This window comes from Cantharellus anzutake (genome assembly GCF_015039405.1).
Source record: "Cantharellus anzutake strain C23 chromosome Unknown EI90scaffold_5, whole genome shotgun sequence".
Lineage (NCBI taxonomy): Eukaryota > Fungi > Basidiomycota > Agaricomycetes > Cantharellales > Hydnaceae > Cantharellus > Cantharellus anzutake.
In genome coordinates this window covers 1,484,136-1,505,661 of record NW_024066955.1, presented here as the reverse complement: position 1 = coordinate 1,505,661, position 21,526 = coordinate 1,484,136, and the positions used below count along the sequence as shown (strand labels likewise).

The 21,526-nt window shown below is 48.8% G+C and overlaps 5 protein-coding genes across 5 annotated transcripts; 2 read left to right on the top strand and 3 right to left on the bottom strand.

Annotated features, from left to right (window-relative positions):
* Window positions 1-95: 95 nt before the first annotated feature.
* On the bottom strand, window positions 96-3,041 carry EI90DRAFT_3036523 (uncharacterized protein). Its single transcript, XM_039058712.1, has 5 exons — window positions 2,989-3,041; window positions 1,910-2,895; window positions 1,721-1,852; window positions 617-1,672; window positions 96-570 (listed from the first exon to the last, which is right to left on the bottom strand). The coding sequence occupies exons 2-5, from the start codon at window positions 2,718-2,720 to the stop codon at window positions 326-328; spliced, it is 2,244 nt and encodes a 747-aa protein (XP_038922061.1). The 5' UTR covers window positions 2,721-2,895; window positions 2,989-3,041; the 3' UTR covers window positions 96-325.
* A 3,884-nt stretch (window positions 3,042-6,925) lies between these two features.
* EI90DRAFT_2906225 (uncharacterized protein) lies at window positions 6,926-8,105 on the top strand (the record flags this gene model as incomplete). The annotated part of the gene is made up of 3 exons (XM_039054239.1): window positions 6,926-7,106; window positions 7,172-7,502; window positions 7,556-8,105. 3 exons carry the CDS (start codon window positions 6,926-6,928, stop codon window positions 8,103-8,105), a joined length of 1,062 nt encoding a protein of 353 aa, XP_038922060.1.
* A 613-nt stretch (window positions 8,106-8,718) lies between these two features.
* On the bottom strand, window positions 8,719-10,487 carry EI90DRAFT_3036514 (uncharacterized protein). Its single transcript, XM_039058711.1, has one exon. It carries the CDS (start codon window positions 9,948-9,950, stop codon window positions 9,561-9,563), a length of 390 nt encoding a protein of 129 aa, XP_038922059.1. The 5' UTR covers window positions 9,951-10,487; the 3' UTR covers window positions 8,719-9,560.
* A 40-nt stretch (window positions 10,488-10,527) lies between these two features.
* EI90DRAFT_2100335 (uncharacterized protein) lies at window positions 10,528-12,323 on the top strand. The gene is made up of 2 exons (XM_039052584.1): window positions 10,528-12,098; window positions 12,159-12,323. Exon 1 carries the CDS (start codon window positions 10,736-10,738, stop codon window positions 12,095-12,097), a length of 1,362 nt encoding a protein of 453 aa, XP_038922058.1. The 5' UTR covers window positions 10,528-10,735; the 3' UTR covers window position 12,098; window positions 12,159-12,323.
* A 2,392-nt stretch (window positions 12,324-14,715) lies between these two features.
* On the bottom strand, window positions 14,716-16,904 carry EI90DRAFT_3117208 (uncharacterized protein; the record flags this gene model as incomplete). Its single annotated transcript, XM_039062961.1, has 2 exons — window positions 14,716-15,984; window positions 16,053-16,904. 2 exons carry the CDS (start codon window positions 16,902-16,904, stop codon window positions 14,716-14,718), a joined length of 2,121 nt encoding a protein of 706 aa, XP_038922057.1.
* Window positions 16,905-21,526: the final 4,622 nt, after the last annotated feature.

Sequence of the window (21,526 nt, the reverse complement as noted above, 5' to 3'; positions counted from 1 at the left end):
GAGCACGATCATGGACATAAAAAGAACACTTGGATCACTTCCTATCTTCCATCCTCTCTCTTCGTGTTATATCGATTTTTATACACCTAATGTTACAAGTATAATTTGAATTCTCCTGACCGCTTGTTAAGAGCAAAGTAATCTGCCAATATTGGTGCCGAACTGTAATTACGTTTACAGGCGCGCCTTGAGTTAATGCGGACGCAGGACACGTTATAGCGATGCATGTGAACAGACAAGATGGCATCCTTGACTCGTCTGCAGCACACCAGCAGGGTCTACTGGATCTATGGTGCGAAAATGATAGCCGTAGTCGGTTGTGCAATTAGTCAGCCATTAGCCTCTCTAGCTTCGCCTTGAGTTTCTCGAGCTGAGCCCTGGACTGGTCCCTCTCTTCCCTGAGCTTTTTAGCCTCGTTCTCGAGGGTTGATATCCTGTTTGCCTGTGAGGAGATAGTCTGCATTTTGAACTGAATATCATTCTCTTGATGATGGATGAGCTCTTCCAAAGCGGAAGCGCCCGTGATGGTTGGCGACTTCTCGAATGTGGAGTTTTCTGCAATAGCGGAGGCTAATCCAAGTGAATAAGAACGATGCATAAAAAAGATAATACGCACTGGCAATGCTCGTTGAGCTTGTCGCTGCGTCAGTGATCCGCAACGATGTGCACAGTTGATCACTTCCGGAGCGAGGATTGCAAGAAAAGTAACCCGAATGACCGAGATATTCTGTTCCAGGTGTAGGCTTTGCATTTTGGAAGAGCCGGAACGGCATCTCATACGAAGCGTCGCTGTCACTGGACTTCATACTCAACGATGTCTGGGAAGGATTCGGCGATGACGAAAACGAAGAGGTGGACGAGACTTGACGAGGGGAATATTTGCATGGAGAAACAGCAGTAAGTTCCACCAAAGGATTCAGCCATGAGTCGTCCACGCCGTCATCCTCGCCTTCGTCCCCCTCAGCATCATCTTGGTCATCCCATGCATCTTTTCCATAAACCGCCTCATCCTCCTCACCAAAATTCTCCAGATCACCCTCAAAGTCGTCTGTGAGAAGTCCTTCTGAAATATAATCCCAGTAGAGCAATAACCACAAAAGAGCTTCCTTGGCCAGAGCCCGCACATAGCCATCTGCAACCTCCTCAAATCTATCCGTATCCCTTGTCTTGATACGCTGTGTCATATCTCCATCGCGAAGGAACGATAAAGAATCCCGGGGTCCACAAATTGCATAACCGAAAACATCGGCAATGTCTTTATATGTCAAGTCGTGAACGGGATCGGTGGGCACGAGCGAAAGCAGAGCAAGGAGATAAACAAGAGTGGAGAAATGGGACTTGGGTAGAAGGCGAAGCACAAGTTTGGCAACTCGGATACGACGTCGTTCCTTCCAAGGAGAACATGGCCTGCCATACTTTTTCAGGTCGCAAGTAGATGGAAGCACACACAACCGAAGGATGGCATGCAGAAGTGCAGAGTCGAGAGGAGGATCGGGCAAAGTGTTGAGGTAATGCAAAAGTGTCGCAGCGATATCTGGCAGCGGGGCTGTGTGGATGGGGGAGTGTTCATCGTCTCCATATCTTGGTCCGGTGCTGTGAAAGTCGATGAGATTGCGTACGCCTTCCGTTTGTTCTTCCGGAAGGTTCCTAAACATTGGTGCGATATGGAAGCCTGGAAAGAGTTAGAAGCATTGGAATAGAGGGAAGCGAGCTAGCTTACCCCGAGCATAAATTTCCTCTACCGTCTTAATCAGGACCGTCGGTAGACGGCATTCGAGCTGGTTTCCCAAAAACAACGGCAAAGCAGCATAGTGCACAACAGAAATGAGCGATTTCCCGAAGACAGGATGCTCTGCAAAAGAACCCTTGAGACGAACAAGGATATTGGATTATAACGAGAGTAACAAACCTTTTCTAAAGCGCTTTTCACCTTTTTTGCGATCACGTTCAGCCTGTCGCTTTGCCTCCTTCTCCGAAGAGTGCAAAGCAATCAACTTATCGCCCCTGATGAGACTCCTGACGGTTTCAGCCCCTTTACCCTCATATCCCGGCATCTCGCCAACGAGCCTTCCCAGCCGCCTTAGGATATGCAAATGAGTATCATCGATAAGCAACAAGTGGTCAGCAACTCTAGCTTGTGCCACTCTAGGACCCGGGTCGCTCGCCCGGAGAGGATCGCTGCGGACTATCTTCGAAACCAGTCTGCTAACACCAGCAAAGGATCTGGATCGGGTTGTCCGGGGAACAGGGTGTTCGCTGACCACTGTATCCTGTTTTGAAGCCTCCTGCCGAGCAGGGGGCGATGCAGATGCATTGGTCCTCTCGGTCGGAAGAACTGGAAGAACTGGTTGACCGATCTGCCCGCGAGGAGAGACAACACTGGACTCTGAAGGCCCAGCCTTCTTTTTAGATTCAAGAGAATTAGATCGGGGCGGAGCGGAAACGTTTCGACCACGCAACGCCGAAGGACGAGGTGGTGACCCTGTGAGATTCGTCGAAGGGGATGTCTGAAAGATCTTTGGACCACCGCGTGGCACGTTTGTCATCGGAGTGCGAGGACTCACGTTTGCAACTTGTGAAAATTTTGCCATGGGTCCATCAGGGCGTACAGTAATGGATTCCGTCTGGGTGCTAAAGGGCTCCGGATTATTGAATAAAACACGGGAAGACGACTGGGGCACAGTGCGTTTCACATGCCGAGGAAGGCGAGATTGGGACATCTGCACTCAGAGAAATGATGGGGTATTGCCTAAACGGAGTCCTTCCTAGGCACCATTGCACGGAGTACAAAAGGGAGATCGGACCATAAGACTTTTTGGCTGAGACCTCGCGGACGGGAGTCAAATGTCCAAGTCTCAATCGTCTCACCGCAACGAGAACAAGCCAGGGTTTGCAGCGATTCAAATTACCCAAGACACCCAAAGTGAAACTCAGAGTCAGACAAGTGGCTCACTCGCAAGTGATCCATTTTAACGGACGCATCTGTTCGTCCATTTCCGTAAGGAATACAGGTTCGATGAGGTTGCCAAAGTATTCGGCGGAAATTCCATAGTGTGGGAAAAAAACGAAGTGCGCGACCCGCGCGGAGTTGTGGTCGCGGTCGATTTTGTCCCTCAGGGCGTTACCCACTCACTGACCCGCAAAAAACAGCGTTATAACGCTTTGGGCGGTGGGATCTTCTATGAGGGACGGGATAAACGGGTTACAGGTACGTGCTTGCGCGCGTACAAGTATATACACGGACAAGCAATCGAGCGCTCTTTTGGATTGATCAATATATTGTACGATGCCTACTCCCAGCCTATTTGAACCATAATCCACTTCTCGAATGTATTGCTGCGCCCGGCTGGAGCATGCGTGGCAGAGTAAGCAGAAGTGCAAATCGGTCCGCGGCTAGAGGACTCAGAAGTGTGCGATATTTTATAAACGAATGAACGAATAAATTAAGGACCCGAGTGCAGATTCTGTCACGTGCTCAATATGTGAGTGAGCTTGCCCACAAACGTCTCTCGCTTCGGGTCTCATCAGAAGTCTTTACAGCAGTAGGTCCCATCGCTGACTTCTTCCGTCCAAGTATTTCCTTCCCCTTATCATGAACACTCTTTGCCCTTCACCGAACGTGTGGCCGTGTGTGTTATCATCTGTCTTCAGAATTTGATTCTGGCAATTGAAAGCCAGATCCGACATGACTTCTCACATCTGCGTGGCTGTTTATCCAAACACACACTCTCTCAATACGCGCCCAGAAGGCGAGAGTGTGTGTGTGTGTATCGACATATTCTAGTAGGCATTACTCCCTGCCGATACTATATAGGGTCTTGTGATTATTATGCTCCCGTGTTAACTCCTTCCCACATGTTTGGGAACATCCGTTCCTGCAACCCGTCATGCCCCAGCTCCTTTTCCTTTTAGGCAAGGCAATCCCCTTCGATGCTATGGCTAAACTAAAAAGCAAAAAATAGGAGGCTAGTATCATCACACTATTGAGGACACCTTTTGAAGCATACGAATCGTAGAAATTCAACACATTCAGGGGGGGAGTACCTAACGACAACGCAAAAGAGGAGGCAAGGAGGGTTTTTGGCACCCTTCCTAAAGGGCGATCAAGCTAGGTCTCCAGGATTTCTTGCGGATGTGCCACATTCATTACCGCAAACATATCTGTTTCGAAGTTGCCTCAGCTCAGTAGTCGGGGTGGAAGGAAAGTCTCTTGTTCTTGTGATGAACCGGGCCCGGCCAAGTGAGAGTAGATCCATTCAACGGGAGTCATGTTTTGTCACCGATCATCGTGTAGAATAGCCTACTAAACAAGATACCAGCGAGTTGTTCATATACTCTTCCTATGCAAGGAGTATCGTTCCAACTGGACGGATACTCTCTAATCAAGCCTTTCACTTTCAAACCAATGCAATATTATGCAAGGCATTTTGCGCCTGCAACCCTTCAGTTCCTCGTGAAAGTGTTTGTGGCTGGGGGGGGCGCAATACAACCGTCGGCCGAGAACCCGCAAAATAGAACTCAATGGAGGTACGGAACGTGCACTCCGAAGGAGAGCCCCTTTTATCCAAAATCCTTCCTCGGTGACTAACCGGTCCCACGTTCGCATTTGCCTCCCCGATCGATCTCGTGCGTGCTCTTGTGATGATGTCTGCCATGCCACGGTCTAGCAGCAGGCCACACATGTTGTCTACTAGCTGCAAGGTTCAATATACAACGTTGTTGCACCCTTGCCTTTGTTTGCATCCCAACAACGCGCGCTCAATCTGACTTGCATACTGGTGATCCCCGTGTGTATACTATCAGTCATCTTCGGCCAGGGTTCCGCTCGAAACCCCCTTTCTCCTTGGACCTAGCTCCACCTTCAAGTTCCGAATCTTAACATGATAGGTTCCACATCCACGCCTTCCTTGTTTTTACGCAATCTGTCCGTTAAACGCTTATGCCCTGATCACTGTTGCCAATGAAATCCATCCACAAAGAATCCGGAAGTTCATCCGAAGGAGGATTTCATGACTCAGGGTCGCTGTGTACCGTCGCACAGTCTCCTAGCCAGCGATCAGGTGCTATACTTGAAAAAACAAGTCTCTACTTGTTCATTTCGGCACTGCGCAAAACCCCCCCCCTGATCGCGTTTCTTCCCCGTAACCGGTCGGGACTTGAGTCTTCTTCATACACCGTGAGTAAACGGATGTACGATGCGTTGCTGCCGAATCGTTTCGTGTTCCACTATAAAATAAAATCGGGTGGCGTTGCGGGACTGAATGAACTAAGGGTTCTTTAATGAGCGTACGCGTGTTGTAGAAGCGCAATGTGACTTCAAAAGGTCGACGGTCATGTAAACGGATCCGATCACAGTCAGTACGGATAATCTCTGGAAGATTTCATTTCTAGAGCTCTCGAACGCACCTCGTTCGAATCTATGGGGGGTGGCGGGTGCATGAGGATGGATCCTTCCACTAGCTGCGTTCCCTCCAACTCATTAATTTACGTGCTGCTTCCTTGATAGTACTAGATCCATTTTCCACGGCGGTGTATATATACGCATATACACTCTGCCCTGCCGTGATCAATACATCGGCGGCGCACCTTGATTCGTAAGTAAGAGGGAAAACGCATGTGAACAAGACGCTCACCTACGGCCGGACTACGTTCTTCTTGGGGGAGGGGGGGGAGCCGGAACATGCATTAATTGGACAAAGCCTTTGAAGAATCCAACCAAGCAAGTTCGACTACAGAATACTTGTTTTCTGCAATCAACGTTATCGTCGCAATTAACTTGTTCCATTATGAAACGGGTCAGGATGTGGGAGGGGGGGCCGGGGCGCTGCATGTAACTAATGATTAATGATTCTGATTCCCCCGTGCATGTTCGATCACCGTGCGTGATGAACTCTTCGTCGTAAGAGTTGCGTTGCAATTGCAAGGGTGACGCGTGCCGCCCGGCAAAGTGAACGACGCGGGGTGAGTTGAGATCCAGTAGTTTCCAACTCGACCTTCAATTTTTTTTTTTTTTGGGTGCGCTTGGTTACATCATGTCCCTCTGATGACTAAGAGTTGCGTTGCGTGACGCGTGCCGCCCGGCAAAGTGAACGACGCGAGGTGAGTGAGATCCAGTAGTTTCCAACTCGACCTTCATATTTTTTTTGGGTTACATCATTTAGCTTTAGGTCCCACCAGCTGATGAGTCGGACCTTCACAAGAAATATTACTGATTCAGCCCTCAAAAGAAAAAAGAAAAGAAAAAATATACTTTTACATAATTTCCCCCCCCCCCCCCCGAGCTGGATGAGCTGGAGCTGGCACCTCTGTGTTCGTTCATTGCCATGAGATTACATGCTCTGCTGACATCACCGAGCAAAGCAAGGTTGGGTACCCAGGCCTTCTGCAACAACTTCTTGATTCGTTGGATTTTTCTTTTCTTTTTGCATAAAATTTCATACAATTTTCTAGGGCCCACCTCCCCCCCACAAGATCAAGGCTCCGACGGGATACATCATTTTGATGTTTTACGCTAAACAAAAAAAAAAAGAAGAAGGTCAGTTAGCCCCTCCTCCATCCATGCAGTTCATGTGCGCCAATTTTTCGGCGCCGCCATCCCCATAGAAAAGCTTGTCAGGGTCATCATTCTCGTTGGCTACATTACAGTATATGCCGAAGACTTTTTTCCGACCTGCACGGATCGCATCCAAGTGGCCGGGGTTTGTAGTCCTTGGAAGAACTGCTTAGAAACCCCTCTATAGGGAATGTTGCCGAAAGGTTGTTTTAGTTAGACCCTTGGGGAATATATATTACTTGGGGGGAGGGGGTTCGGGCGTATATATATAAGGTCGCTCGAAGTCGGAGGCCAGTTGCGACAATCCTATCTACAAGCTAGCTGAATCTTGCTGAACTATCCTTATTGCGACCACAACATCTCCAAAAAAAAATGTCGATACTTATCGCTGTCATTGGTGGAACTGGCGCTCAAGGTTCACCCGTCGTCAAAGCACTCCTCTCCCCATCAAAAGACGGTTCACCATCGCCTTACCGTGTTCGTGCTTTAACACGTAACCCAAACCATCGACGTGCAAAGGAGCTCGCCAATCTTGGCGCTGAAATTGTTCAAGGTTATAAACATCTCAATTGAATTGAAATACGTGCATGGAAATTCAATTGACTCTACCTATTTTAGGTTCCTTCCTCGATTTCAAAGTCGTCGCAGACTTATTCCAAGGTGCATACGGCGCGTTCGTCAACACGGACGGATTCAGCGTCGGAGAGCAAGCGGAAACATATGCCGGTCTCGCTATTTACGAAATCGCCAAATCGAAGAAGATTCGTCATTTCGTTTGGTCCAGTTTAGATTATTCCCTCAAAGCTGCCGATTGGGATCGGACGTACAAGTGTGATCATTATAATGCGAAAGGGCGCGTTGGGGAATTTTTGGCGTCTCAGCCTAATGAGATTGAGAAGAAGGATGGATTGATGTGGACCGTGTTCACGAATGGGCCTTACATGGATATGTAAGAGTTTCCCCCCCCCCCCCCCCCCTCAGGAAACTGATCCAAAATCACAGGCTCCGTGCAATCTTCGCACCGATGAAAATCCGCGAAGATGGTACCCGAATCTTCGTCTCTCCCATCGGCGAAACCGGTACCATTCCTCTCATCGCTCTCTCCGACCTAGGTTGGTGGGTCCGTCACATCTTCGACTCACCCGAAACGACCACAGGAAGGGATCTCCAAGTAGCCTCTCACCCTATCACCTGGCCCGAACTCGTAGAAACGTTCAGGCGAGTGACAGGTCTCCCAGCCGAATACAAACCGGTGACGATGGAAGAGTATTTCGCTCTTTGGGATGGAGCGGATCAACCTGTGGCTAATGAATTGCAATACGGTGCGACCAGTTTTCAAGAGAATTTCAGTGCTTGGTTTGCACAGTGGAGGGATAATAAGATTAAGAGGGATATGGAATGGGTGAGGAGCGTTCATCCAGAGACGATGTCTGTTGAGCAATGGATGAGGGAAGAGAATTATAGGGGTGAGAGTGGTTACAAGATGTTGAAGAATAATGAGGATTTGAAGTCAAAGTACAAGCCGAGTAGGGAGAAGTTGTCAAGGCTGTAGTAGTACTTCTCGTCACGGTTTCATCTCTGTTACTACCCTTCGTGTGCATTCCTTTAATTCCGGATTGTTGTATGTGCGCGCGTACGTGTTCTTCAACTCAATACACAGTGATAAGCCCGGGCTCCTTCACGACATATATGTATTACATAGAACATGCAATACTGCTACGCTAGAAGTGATGACCCATTATTTGAGCTACTATCCTCTTCTGAACTGAAACGAAACGAAACGAAGCGAAGCAATTAATGCAAAACGGCTCGTATATGTGTGGGTGTGGGTGCGCGCCACCCGAAACATTATTATTCCCCTCCCCCCGGCCTCCAACCTGAGGCAACTATTGAATTAAACTTACATACTGACGAATTAAATAGTTGCGCGGCTATGGGGGGTCTGTGGGAGCGTGATATGACTATGAGATTTGAGGATACATGCATGTATGGACACAACTACTATTGATCACCGCGTAAATATTCCTAGGCCGAATAGTACATGATATTGTGCGCACTAGACCACTACAGAAAAGGACAGAAACAGCACAGAACTCCTGCAGCGAAGAATAGTGTGCGGCTAGCTGACACTATCCATTGCTGAATACTTCTTAGAATATTACACCCAGTCATCTCGCGACGTACATACAGATAGACAAAGCTTCGGCTTTTTAGACCAATCCGGAACTGACACTGCTCACATTTTTCTGCTATATATTTATACCTCAAGCCAGTTCCCCCTTTCCCTGCACCTGTGGTGCTAGCACTAATACTAGTAGCATATCGCATTGAGAGAACCATGGATTCAATCAATCTACTCCAACATCTTGAAGGGGATCCTCCCTAACCCAGTCCAACTGTCTGCACGCAGCCACTGCAAGTAACCTAATCAGCACCATTACTTGATATAATAACACCGCGGGTACCATGCCCGCGCCTGGGGTAACCGGTAACCCATATATGCCCAACTACATCGCCCTTCCCAAAACCTCCCGTTTCCAGTTAGCTGGCAAGACCAACGATGCAGTGCCAATATTTATTTTCCTAGGGAGGATAAGAAGGGAATTGGTATTAAGACCACAGTATCTTCCTGCGCGCAAACGCTCATCCCTCTCTGAATGACTGGTTGGTAGCAAGGATGGAACCCTGCGGCAGCACATATTACTGTTAGTATGGAAGGACGGAGTACTGCATTGAGCCAACCCATACAATAAGTTGGTCTTGCCTCAAAAGACTGGGGCCAGGAAGCAGCTTTAAGCGTCCACCTGGCATCATCGTGATGAGAGCTGAATGCAGAGTACAAGAAGACTGTTGTTATGTGGCACTCAGCGGGAGATACTCAAGTGGGGAAATATCTCGATACCAGCCGCAAATCAGCCTGGTGTAAGTGCTCCGTGATGACATGGTAGTCAACACCGGAGTTACCAGCATTCACTGTGACAACGTGGCAGTTGGCACCAGAGTCAATCTATAAGCTGCCTGCTTCGGCAGCGTTGCACTTGTGACAAAGTCGCAGCATCCAATGGGTAATCGATAAAGGCATCATGCTCCTATGCGATGTGGCGGTCGGCAGCAGAGTTGATCCATCCGCTGTCCTCTGACAGCCAGATCTAGTGCTCACACTTGTGGACAGAGCCAAATCCGGTCTTGCCAGATTTCCACTGTGCCCCCAGCCCCAGGAACGACAGCGAGTCGGGTTGAGACAGCTATGCGCACATTGTTGCCACAAATGTCGCGCATGCTCCAGAAAGCATGTCCAGATCATTCTCCTCACTCTTCCATGCAGCATACCAGTTCCAACGAAGAAAGAAATCCACAAAGTCAGCCCCAGAAATGTTAAGTTCCCTCCTGAGCGCATTCCAAGCCTCAGAGGGAGTGCAGAGTGATAGCAGAGATAGAGACGCGCGGCTCAGTGCCTCAACTGGAGACGTTCGCTGACACTCGCATGCCAACAAGTGTGTGAACCGCGGGAAAATGAAAATTGTGACGTGGTACGGTTGTGGGAGAGAGTGGAGGCGCCTATCCAAAACTTCTTCTAGGGGCTTTAAAGAAGGTGCCATGTGGTATGGGCTTAAGTTTGCCAGTGACTTAACCTGGGCTTCCAGCGCGCGTGCCTGTGCAAGGTGGCAAGGGTTTATCACAAATTATTGCCTCATTAGGAGGGTTTCCTAACAGTGTCGCGAGAGTTGGGTGAACTTCTAATTAAGCCAAACAGCTCACCAAGGTCGCGGGTGTCAAATTTCCATTGGAGTTCTCCCTTGACTTGGTCCATGTGCACGGCGTCGGCTCGATGTGGAACCGTGGATAATATATATATATGGACATATTCTCAAGGTCGAATAGAACACGAAAAATGCAGAGCTGAAGAATAAGATGGGGAATAGTGCAGAGACGAGGAAGTTAGCGTCAGATAGAACAGCCACCACGTGAAATCCGAATAAAGCAGCCTCGTAAGTCCAACCCAGCGCCTGCTCAGGGGGCTGGGATTTTACAGCGGACAGCACGGGATTAGTACGGCGAAATATTTTCCTCTAAACGCAGTTTAACATTGCGCAGCGGTTCGAGTCTGATTCCACACGTGCAATTCAAAAACCTATGGTAGAGCTAGCAAGACTGCCTGTCAAACACATCCACAATTAAGCGATGACAATGCGTACTTTCGAGGATATTCCCAATGAAATTATCTTGCACATCGCTCAGGATGTCTCATCACCCTCTGAGCTCATCTCCCTCACACTCACATCCCGTCGTTTACGTGGGATTGCCGAAACTCAGCTATATCGATCTGTGTCTCTCAAGGACCGTGGCTTCGAGACAGGAGACGAACGCCAACTTCGAAGATTCGTACATACGCTTATTTTGCGGCCTGAACTACGACCACTCACCCGGCATCTTGACATTTTATGGTATGGCCTTTATGATGAAGAGGAAACAAAGTCGAAAACACCATACGCTGCAGACAAAAGCAAACTGATTGCTCTCCAAACTTTGGCGCGCGAAAAGGGAATGTCGGCTTGTGCTGTTTTTGACCTCGAGAAGGGTTGGTGTCGACCTTATTTCTCATTGTTGATGCATATCCTGCCATCGTTGGAAAGTCTAGTGATAAGGGAAATGGACTGTGATGTGGTGATGGCCACAAGGTGGACTTGGCGTCTCAGTGGATACCATGGGCCCCTCCCCATAGCTTTCCAGTCTTTGAGGAGTCTTGGGCTGAGCTTCCACGCGTACAGGGATGGTCTGCGCACTGCGGATGTCGTCCCCTTTATGTCCCTTCCCGCTCTCAACTCGTTCCGAGTGAGCCAATCTCCAGTATGGGATATGTTTCCCTGGTGGACGGGGGTTAAATCTAGCGATGACTCCAGCGATGATGAGGATTTGGCACTTCGGAGACAGACAATCTTTCGAAGCGTGCGCTTCACCAACCGATCGTCAAAGCTCAAGAAACTTGAGCTGAGCTTGAGCGTCGTTAACCCAGAGCTATTAGATTGCATTTTTCAAACCCCTGAAGCGTTGGATATACTGATTTATCATAATGGCTGGGGTGCTGCCATATATCATGGCATTGATCCTCCTGCTTTCTGCAGAGCTCTCCGACACCAATTGCAGAGTCTTACCACTCTCTGCATTACGATTTCGGGCTATTTAGACGAAAGTCTTGAACCCATGGGTACCCTCAGTGATTTCATTTCGCTCAAGACGCTCTCTATCCCATGCTTGTACCTATTCGGGCCTTCGAGTGTCGTCGACGATGGGCCGCAAGAGAGTTGCAAATTCTTTGATTTGCTCCCACCGAATCTCTTGAGTGTGACTATCGGCACGGAAGGAGGCTGGAACGTGGAAAAGTTTGTTGATGCTGTTGGTGGGGGAGATGATGAGGAATGGAGGTTTTTACGAAGTCAACGCCTACCGCACTTGGAAGAATTCATCCTTACTTCGGGGGTGCCCAATAATGCTGCAGCGACACTGGAGATGATGGGGATAAATTTCAAGCTCCCCACTCACTAACGTACGCTTTTATTATCCTATAATTATGATGTGTTCAACTAATTCGATTTGCTAGGAATAGTTGCCAAGCAAGTAGTCCAGGCAGTTATGACAATTAGACACCCGAGACAATCATTTCTGCATCTTGTCATATCATATATATATCCATCGAACGTCCCAAAAATTGTTACGCAGTACATACATTCCTTTCTACACTTATAATTATGTGGCTCGATGCAATCTTATATCTCTCTAGCTCTCTTGCCGATGATCGATCACACACACCGTCCTGCACCCACGCCACTCGCAGGGCCACATGCGGCTCGGCGGGGGCGGGGCTCAATCATCGATGATACTCACAATCGATCATGCACTAACATGCATGCATGGCTCCCATGGTTGGCGTGGACACGTCAGTATAGATGCTGCGTGCATGCATTTTTGTATGGCCTTATATAGTTGCACGCATACATACGATCGATGCATAACCGGCTCAGTTGGGGCTCATGACACAACGTTTCGACGGTCGCATCGCATCGCTGTGAGTGAGTGAATCTACGTACTAGTTTAATTCGGATAATGATGAATCCCGACACAAGTACGCAAATTCTTTTTTTTTTTACGCTTCTCGATCTCGTAGCCCAACTCGGGCACTTATGGATCTCAGTGCTGAACATACATAACTGACGGGTACGTGCAGCTGGACGGAAAAGCCAATGAGCCTTCGCATATCCCATGTAACGTACGTCGATCCAATGCTGGGTTCGTATAGTTATACAACACGAGAGTATACAATCTTTTAATTTTTTCTCTCAAGCGATCAAAACAAACAGGCGAGATACGGTACGGCAAGCAAGCCAGCAGGCGATGAAAAAAAAAACGAAGCGAAGAAATGACTACAGCGTTTTATTTTGGAGGATGACAAGTCGGCTAGCTGTTGAGCCTTTTTTGTTTCGGGTTCGTCCGTCAATGGGGCGAGAGACGGGGAACCTCGAATGATAAAGTTGAACTAGTATGTGGTAAAAAAAAAAAAGATAACGATGACGATAAGATGATATAAAATGCAATGCAGTTAGATGTAAGCGAGGATGAAGTTGTTGGTACAGAATGGAAGAAGAGAGTCCGTCCGAAGGTGAAAAGAAAGGAGAAAGAAAAAAAAAACCCAAGACGACAACAAGAGGCAGAATTCTCTTCTGGATGTTAGTTTGAGGTAGAAAGCAACAAGGGAGTTGCACCAAAAGGAGACGAAGACGTAAATCAATCTAATCTGGCAGCCCTGAAGGATGAATCCAAGTTACAGGTACACGCGATCTTTGGAACGCTTGGGCATTGGCGCGAAGCCCTTTGACAGTCAAGAGGAGAGGGGCAGAAGGATTCAGATAGGGGGGTGGGAGCGTCAATGTGTACATGGGTCGAGCTAGCAACCCTCGTCACCCCAACCCACGAAGGATGACTAAGAATGATGAAAATGGAACTGAAAAGGGAGTCAAGATACCGTCCCAAATAAAGGAGGCAACAAGATACCAAAACTCAGGCCTTCTCATCGATCAAACGCAGAACCTAGCCACGTGGCCCAGGTGGAGCCCAACAAGCCACCAAGGGGGTGAGGGGGGGAGGGGGGAACCGATCGTGATCGATCTCGCAGTCAATCTCGTTCGCTTCAAGGATCAATCCCCCCCCCCCCACCTCGGATCTTCCCTAGAACGAAAACGAGATTCGAGATTCTAGTCCCCAAGGATACCTTGATACCTTGATGATTGAACAAACGGAATGAGCCCCCCGACGGGTTCAACTTTCCGCCAGCCCGAGCCGATGGGTTGGGTTTGGTCACTGCCATAATCGAATCTGGGGGGGAGGGGAGTGATTGGTTCCGGTGTTGGTAGGTACGTGACGTAGCTGGCCATTTGAATGAAGGGGGCGGACAGAAGGAGAGCAAGCCCGATGAAAAGATAATCCAGTTTTTGAGTCCTGAATTCCGGGCACGCGCGGTGGCGAAAAAGTCCAAGGTCTGATATGAAGCCGCAGGTAGCCAAACAGGAAGGGAGTCCTAAGTTGATGATCCAGTCCCCCAGTCCAGTGCAGTCCAGTGTCAATAGCGCTCAGGAGAGAGAAATGAGAACAGGAGAGAGAGAGAAAGTAAAAGAGCGTGCCATAGTTGGGAAGAGGGCCCATCGTAGTAATAATGGCAATCAAAAAGAATCAGAATCAGAAAGAATGGACTATCGATGTGTTTTTTTTTTAATGCCGAGTTGGAGAAAAGAGTGGCGAAAGGTCAAAGGCGAGAGAGTGGAGAAAACGGGGCTCCAATCAAAACGAGCGAGCAGATGTATGTTTCTTAAAAGGAACGCCGTAGAGGTAAAAAGAGGAAAGAGAACGAGTGTGGATTTTTGACGAGGTGGGCTAATGCTGAGAGAGGGGAAAATCAAACGAGCGAACAAGTGTGAGCCTGTCAACTTTGAAAGGAAAAAAGAAAAAGAGAAAACGCGCGCAAACAATCTGGACGTGCGACCTGGCCTGACCTAACCCCATTTGACCTGGATGAGCTTGACAACCACGTAAGGACCATCGAAGGACTCGCACAACCTAGAAAAAAAAACCAAAGAACATTGATTCACCTCCACACTCTCCCTCCAACTCCTTCACTGCGCTTTACTCTTAGACCAACGCTTAGACCCACCCGACCCACCCACAATCCCCAATCCCAAATGAGGACTGCTCTTGACCATCCTCAACACCCTCGCCGCACCACTCATCCTTTTCCCTCCGCCTTCCTTTTCCCTATGCCCACTCGTATTAGGCATAGAAGGTCTCCTCCCCGCATCATCCCCAGTCGCGCTGCTAACACTGCTAACACCCCACCTCCAATGCAAACTCTGCGAATGCACATGTCCAAAATTTCCATACCCTCCTCTTCCAGTCGACCCCGAAATACTCCAGGTCGCTATCGTTTCTTTCCTCTTCTCCGTCACGAGAGGAGAAGAGGTGGCAGGTTGAGGTTTCGGGGGTAGAGCGAAAACTTTGATTGGACTTAACGGACTTAGAGGTTTCAATTCCAAGACTCCGCCTATCGACATGGAAGTGAGGAGTTCAGGTTGAGTGCGTTGGAGTTGGATGATAGAAGGTGCGAAGGGACTTGCAGAATGTGGGGGGATGAGTGAAGGGGAGGACGACTGTTGCTGCGGTGGGGGTATGGAGGAGAGAGGGGAAGGTGGGGAGGGATTTTGGGATGTAGGATGGCCTAAAGGGTGCGATGGTGATGATGATGATGATAACGATGGAGGGAAAGGGAAAGATGATAAAATATCTAGTGGCGTAGAGGGAGGGTGAGGGGATACGGACCTTGGAATATTTTGTGTAGGTGTTGGGATGAGAGGTGATGAAGGTGTATGCCGTCGTGTGTTGCTTGGTGTACAAGGTGGTACAAAGAGGACTTTATCTAATTCTTCATCATTTTCTGGATCTTCTTCGTACGACGACGAAGGGGGCGAGTATGGGTCTCCAAGTTGTTCCAGCGCTTCCACGAGGCGTGCAAGTGAGCCTGACGTTTGAGTGACGTCGTGGCCATCTCCATCATCATCATCGCTTGACGACTCACTACAACTTTCATCTTCTTGGGTTTCGCCTGCGAGAGGAGAAGAACAACGGGTGACGTTTGCGAGAGCCGTATCGATAGGTGTCGGGATGTTCGTTCGTGCTGTTCTCTTCGACAGCGGAGAGGAAAGCGAGGAGGAGACCTCGAGGATGTTGTTGGTCAATTGCGCGTCCAGTGACATGGGTGGGAAAAAGTCGATTGAAGGGAGAGGAGGAGCGGGAGATACGTTTCTCGAGAGTTCGATTGGAGAAGGAGCGGCTGACGGATGAGGGGTAGGTGCACGCGAATGAACGGGTTGAAGATGATGCGAATCAGTCTGTTTTTTTTTTCCAACACATAAGGACTTTTGCGGAAATTTTTCTCCTAAAAATCGTTCCAACTCACCAAGAACCGATCATATACGAAATTATCGCCTTCTTCATCCGTCTCCGATCCCGAGTCTACATACTCGGACTCAGAACTAGTCGAATCTTCCTCTTCATAGTCGTCCTCCACACATACAGCATGACCCCCATGGAATCCATGCGCACACCACTCATTCAACGATGCAGTCTTTGACAAAGGATTGGGTGGAAACTCCTTACGATCAGACTCAGACGTCGCTTTAACGCGTTTCTGGGGGATGGGCGTCGCGTCCTCAGAACGAGAAGGGATATCATCGATGAACCCTTCATCTTCCTCGACAATAACGGAATTGCCCTGGAGATGTTGAGGAGACATGCGCGTCAAATTCTCCATCGACGCGTCCTCCAACTGTCCAGTCCGGCTACGCCGACCGTCACCAGACCAGAACCCGAGTTCATCTTTGCGAGACACGACGCGTTGATAGTGACTCTCGTACAATGGGTTACGCCTGGCCGCAGACCCGGCAAGAGTCGTTGCGGTAGTAGGAGAACGATGGGGATGCGAAGAGGGTGTAACGACCCATTCCCAACACACACCTTCTTCATCTTCCTCATCGTCGATATCTGAATCTGTGGAAAGTGAAGGACACCTGGAGGAAGGGAAGTTGTTGGATGGACCGATAGAAGCGGAAGAGACATTGGTCGCTGGATCTCGAGCAGAGAGAGAATTGAGAGCATCTTGACGTGCGCACGTCGTAGAACAGTATATGGATTGTTCTCCGTCTTCAGCAGCGCAATCATCGAAAATGGACGTCGCCGTCGTTGCCTCTAGATTTGTCAATTTGGCAGGGGAAAGAGGTGCCCCACATAGACACCTGTCGTAGTAAACCATTGGTCAAAGAAAACAGCCAAGGAGGACAAGAGCTTAGAGATCGGTTGGAACGTTGGTTTTTTTCTGTCAGAAGTTGAAGGAAGAAGAAAGTCCGACGGCGGACAGAGAGCGGGAGAGAAGAAAAGCTCGAAAGCCCTTCAACGCCTCGCCTAGATATCCGCCTCTGCTTTTTATTTTATTTTTTTTTATCCAGTATTCTTCTGTAGAAGGAGAAGAGGGTCGAACTGCATAGCGACCAATTTCGCTGAAGTTGATGAATGCAAAAAAAAAAAAAAAAAAAATACAATTGGTCGTCTATGCCAACAACATAGAATTCACTCCTTTCGTTTTTTTCGATTGCATGTATACTGTATATCCATTCATTCCATCATTCATTCATTCATTTAAACTATGTAATACACGGCAAGCGTCCAAAAAACAAAACTTCCGAAAAATTGCGATCAAATGAGGCAATAAAAATAAACAAAACCCTGTGTGGGAAAGAGGACCAAGGATCTGGGTGCAGCCCATAGTAGACGTTGCTACTCCTCAGCCCAGATCCTCTTGATTTTGCAAAAAGACATCTCTCTCAATCGCAGCCCTATCACGGACTTGGCGACAACCCTAAAAAACAACACGTGATGTCTCCCAACAGAGGGGTTCGCAATTGCCATTACCAGCAAATGCCGTCGAACCGCTTTTTCCTTCTCAAAATCGCTCATGGTCAAAGGTATCGTTCATTGCAGGGGAGGCACCCACCCCCACCCCCACCCCCAACCCCATCTTCAGCGCCTAACATATGTAACATACATTAAGGAACATCACATCCGTGATTCCAGGAATTCAAAACGGATAGATTTAGACTTTTTCTTTCTTCCGCCAATCCATCCATCCATCCAGCTTCGATTACTGGTGCTTCCATTTTTACCATGCATGGGCACGTCTTCTCATGATATATATATGTAAGTATCCGACGAGGAATAGGTACAGAAGCATACTTGGAATTGTTCATATAATATTGGTGACCCAGGTACGAATTGCAGTGCTGTTGGGGGGGTGGTTGGGCTTTGCGTTTTGCGTGACACAACCACAAACAGCACATATCGACCCGTTCCGCATTAACATAACTCCCCCCTTCCCTTTCTCTCCCCTACTCTCGCTGTCAATATCAGAGACCCTTCCAAATGTATATATTTCTCTCCCAGGCCCACGCCTGAACCAATTTGCATTGGCCGGACCGATCTTCATGTCGTTCCGCGTCAAGACTCAGGTACGGAAGCCCAGTTTCGTAGCTCTCATATAGTCATTCACAGCTATCCTGCAAGACTTGTTTGCTCCAGAACACGTACCTATAGACACACACATGATGGATAGCGATAGATCGAGCCCTCACCTACACATACGTCATTCTTGTTTTCCCTGACAATTTCTGATGTGCGAGATCAAGTTCTCGCTTCCACAATCCCGGAAATACATGAGAAAAATCTCAAACATAAGTCCCTCGACTTTCCGATCACAGGACATCGGACGGGTTATGTAGTTCCACACCGATTGACTGTACTTGTGTGATGATCTTGTGAAACGGCTTTTTTGCACTTTCTTCCAGCTAGCTTTGCCCGCAGTCTCCCGACTATATACATGATGTAAAAATGCAATGCCTGGAACATGGGCCACAGCGTAACGATCAAAGCTACTAGTGCATGCTAGGCCGCCCTTCGGGTCCAACTACGTACTATGTACCCCCCAATGAGGTCTCACCCAAGTTCTCAGACATCCGTTTCCATGTTGACGGGGGGAGTGGGGGTAAAAAGAAAGCGTGTTCCAATGTGCATTTTTGGCGCTTATTAGTGGTAAGTACTGCGCAGATCAGCTGTGCAGACACTGCCCTGTGATCACCTTTAGATCGATCGTCCATAACCCCCCCACCAGCAATTAATAATATCCAAAACATGATACACTTGATCGACTCATCTTACCGCTCATCTATGGCTGGTGCGCCGCTTATCCACGTAGTATAGAAACTAGCATATCAATCTAAGCGACACACCGATCATTGCCACGTTATATCCGCCTCTCCACGCACGCGCAAGGCTCTAGCCGGGCTGGCCATATGCCAGCTGGGACGTAAAAAAATGCAACATCAGCGAGGAGTGTGCATGCAGTATATGATGAAACTTTGATGCAGGCGCGCGAGATGGTATGCGGCTGCTACATAACATAGTACGGACTCCTTGCTTGATCCATCACCGCCTCCGGATAGGTGGAAGGGGGGGACGGGTTAACACCGAGCCCTTCCCTTTGCCCCACTGCTCGGACCCGGTGTAACGTGCCACGTTACACCGGGTCCGAGTTATGCACAGTGCCTTGAATGGCTAGCAGGGTTGGCTGGCTGGGTGGTAGTCACCTGAAATTGATATGATGGTTTCCATTTCCCATTGTGTATGTCGGGATCCGGATGCAGTACTACTACAATTGCTCACTTGTGTACTTTGCAGCTATGGTACTGCCAAGTCTGATGGTCTTATGCACCTGCTGGCTCACTTTGTCTGGGTCTGGTAACCCTTACCACGAACAGCACATCAATTTTCGATCCGTTTTTTGCGGGAGGGATTCCATAGTAGTACTCCCGGATCCCTTATGCACCCCCTCCCCATTCACTACAATATTTCGCGGAACGGAACAGATCGCGATCGGCCTCAATGAGTAGCCCAGGGAGTCTGGGGTGGGGTTCATATCTGTCTTGTCCATTTTTGATTGGTCGCGAGCAATGGCCTGGAGCAGGCTCTAGGCGGACGGAGCAGTATTGCGGGTGATTGGCGGATTAATTACGAATATGCGTAACGGGGGTTGCCCGCGCAAAAGTACATACATGACAGCCTTAGCGCGGGGCTGTACTGCGACAAAATCGACCCCTTGACCCCTGGACGTCATAACCGTCAGCTAGCTAGTATAACAGCCGCGACAACCCTGTCCACCTAACAGACTGTTAGAAACGTGCGATTAAAAACCCCTCCGTAGCAGTAGCACTTACTTGCTACTGTCCGAGATATTTCCTGGTAGACAGGGTGACCAGCCTCTCTTTTACTTAATTCTCCTGGCCATCCATGGCCAGGGCGGACGAAGGTCCCTTCATATTCCCGGTTGATGGTTCTGATCCGGCTCAATCGGGTTCGTTCCCCGCATGCATTGATGTTCCTGCTACATATACATGCATAAGTTCCTTAGCGCCAATTCATCACACTTAATTCACCCCCCAAGGGCCAACAAAGCGGCGAGTAAAAAAAAAACCACGTTTTGTGTTGCTCAGTGCACAGCACGAAGCGGACTACGTGCCCGCCTTAATTTGGTGAACGTAAGAAGTAGGTTACCGCTGACTGATACATACTATATACGAGTCTCATATCAATCATCCTGCATACGATGATTCTTCAAGATGTGAACAAGTAAGTGGCAAGAGCTTACTTGAGACGGACAGCCGCCACGAGCTTGAATTCGGGATATGATCTGACGTCAAATTGAATCCCGCGGTCCAGGCTAACATTGAACTAACTGCTGTGCTGTGCTGGCTGGCTGGCTGGCTGGCTGGCTGGCTGGGCCAGCCACGTCTGCTAATTCGGAGATTTCAGGGATGACATGATGCCGCTTGCGTTGTCCCTGCTACGTAGTACGTACTAGAAATGCGCAAGTGACGTCCGTTCCCGTGGCGTGGCGTTCGTCTTGAGCTTTGTCCACGGATCCCGGAGCGGCTAGCTTATAGCTCAGTCAGGTCAATGGAAAGACAGTTTCAGAAGTTCTCCGTTTTCACTGGCATTTGGAGACGCCTTGAAACGTTGCGGCCGTATCTGGGCCACTAAGTCTTCTAGGTCGTTTTCAAGTTATCCGTATACATGTATTCGTTCCGGCGGCTGGCTTTTGTTGCAGTTTGGATGTGTACACTTACGTACGTCCTGCATGATGCATGAACTACCTCAACAATGTTGTCGACGTGTCCAGAAAACCCCTGGAGTATGAATCATGCATGAATCGCAATCCAATAGTACGCTCAGAGGATGCGTGCGTATCCTAGCGACTTCAGTCGGGGTGAGGTGTGCACGAACGGGTCCGAGTCATTCCCGGCATCACAGGCACCCAGCCAAGCTTCAACTTTTTACTCCCATCTATTCAAAGGGATAATATTTCAGCTCCTCCAACACCTCGAGTATGAAAGGAAGCATCTGGGCTCGAGCCTCCACCTTCGATCAGTGTGGGTTCTTCCACTCCATGAAGCTGATCAACTCCCAAAAAAGACCTGAGACCGATTCGAACGTCCTTACTGTATATAGACCATACATATGTATCACTCATGCACAATCAATATAGGTCGCGTCGAACGGTTGGTAGGACGAAAATGGCAAGTCTCAACTGTTTTTCACAGACACATACATATCTGCATGAACAAAACAGCCGGGCAATAATGACCCCCGCCACGTAGCGCGGGCGCCTGTCGGTAAACGGCAGGTTCTATGATATGAAGCTAGACCCCCCGACGTCCGGCCTCACGAAGGGTTCCCTAGATTTTGACCCCCTCCCGAAAATCACCCAGCTGGCCGAGATTTGACTCCCCCGTGATGCCGTTTGAATGGATTCCAGATTCGACGCTAGCG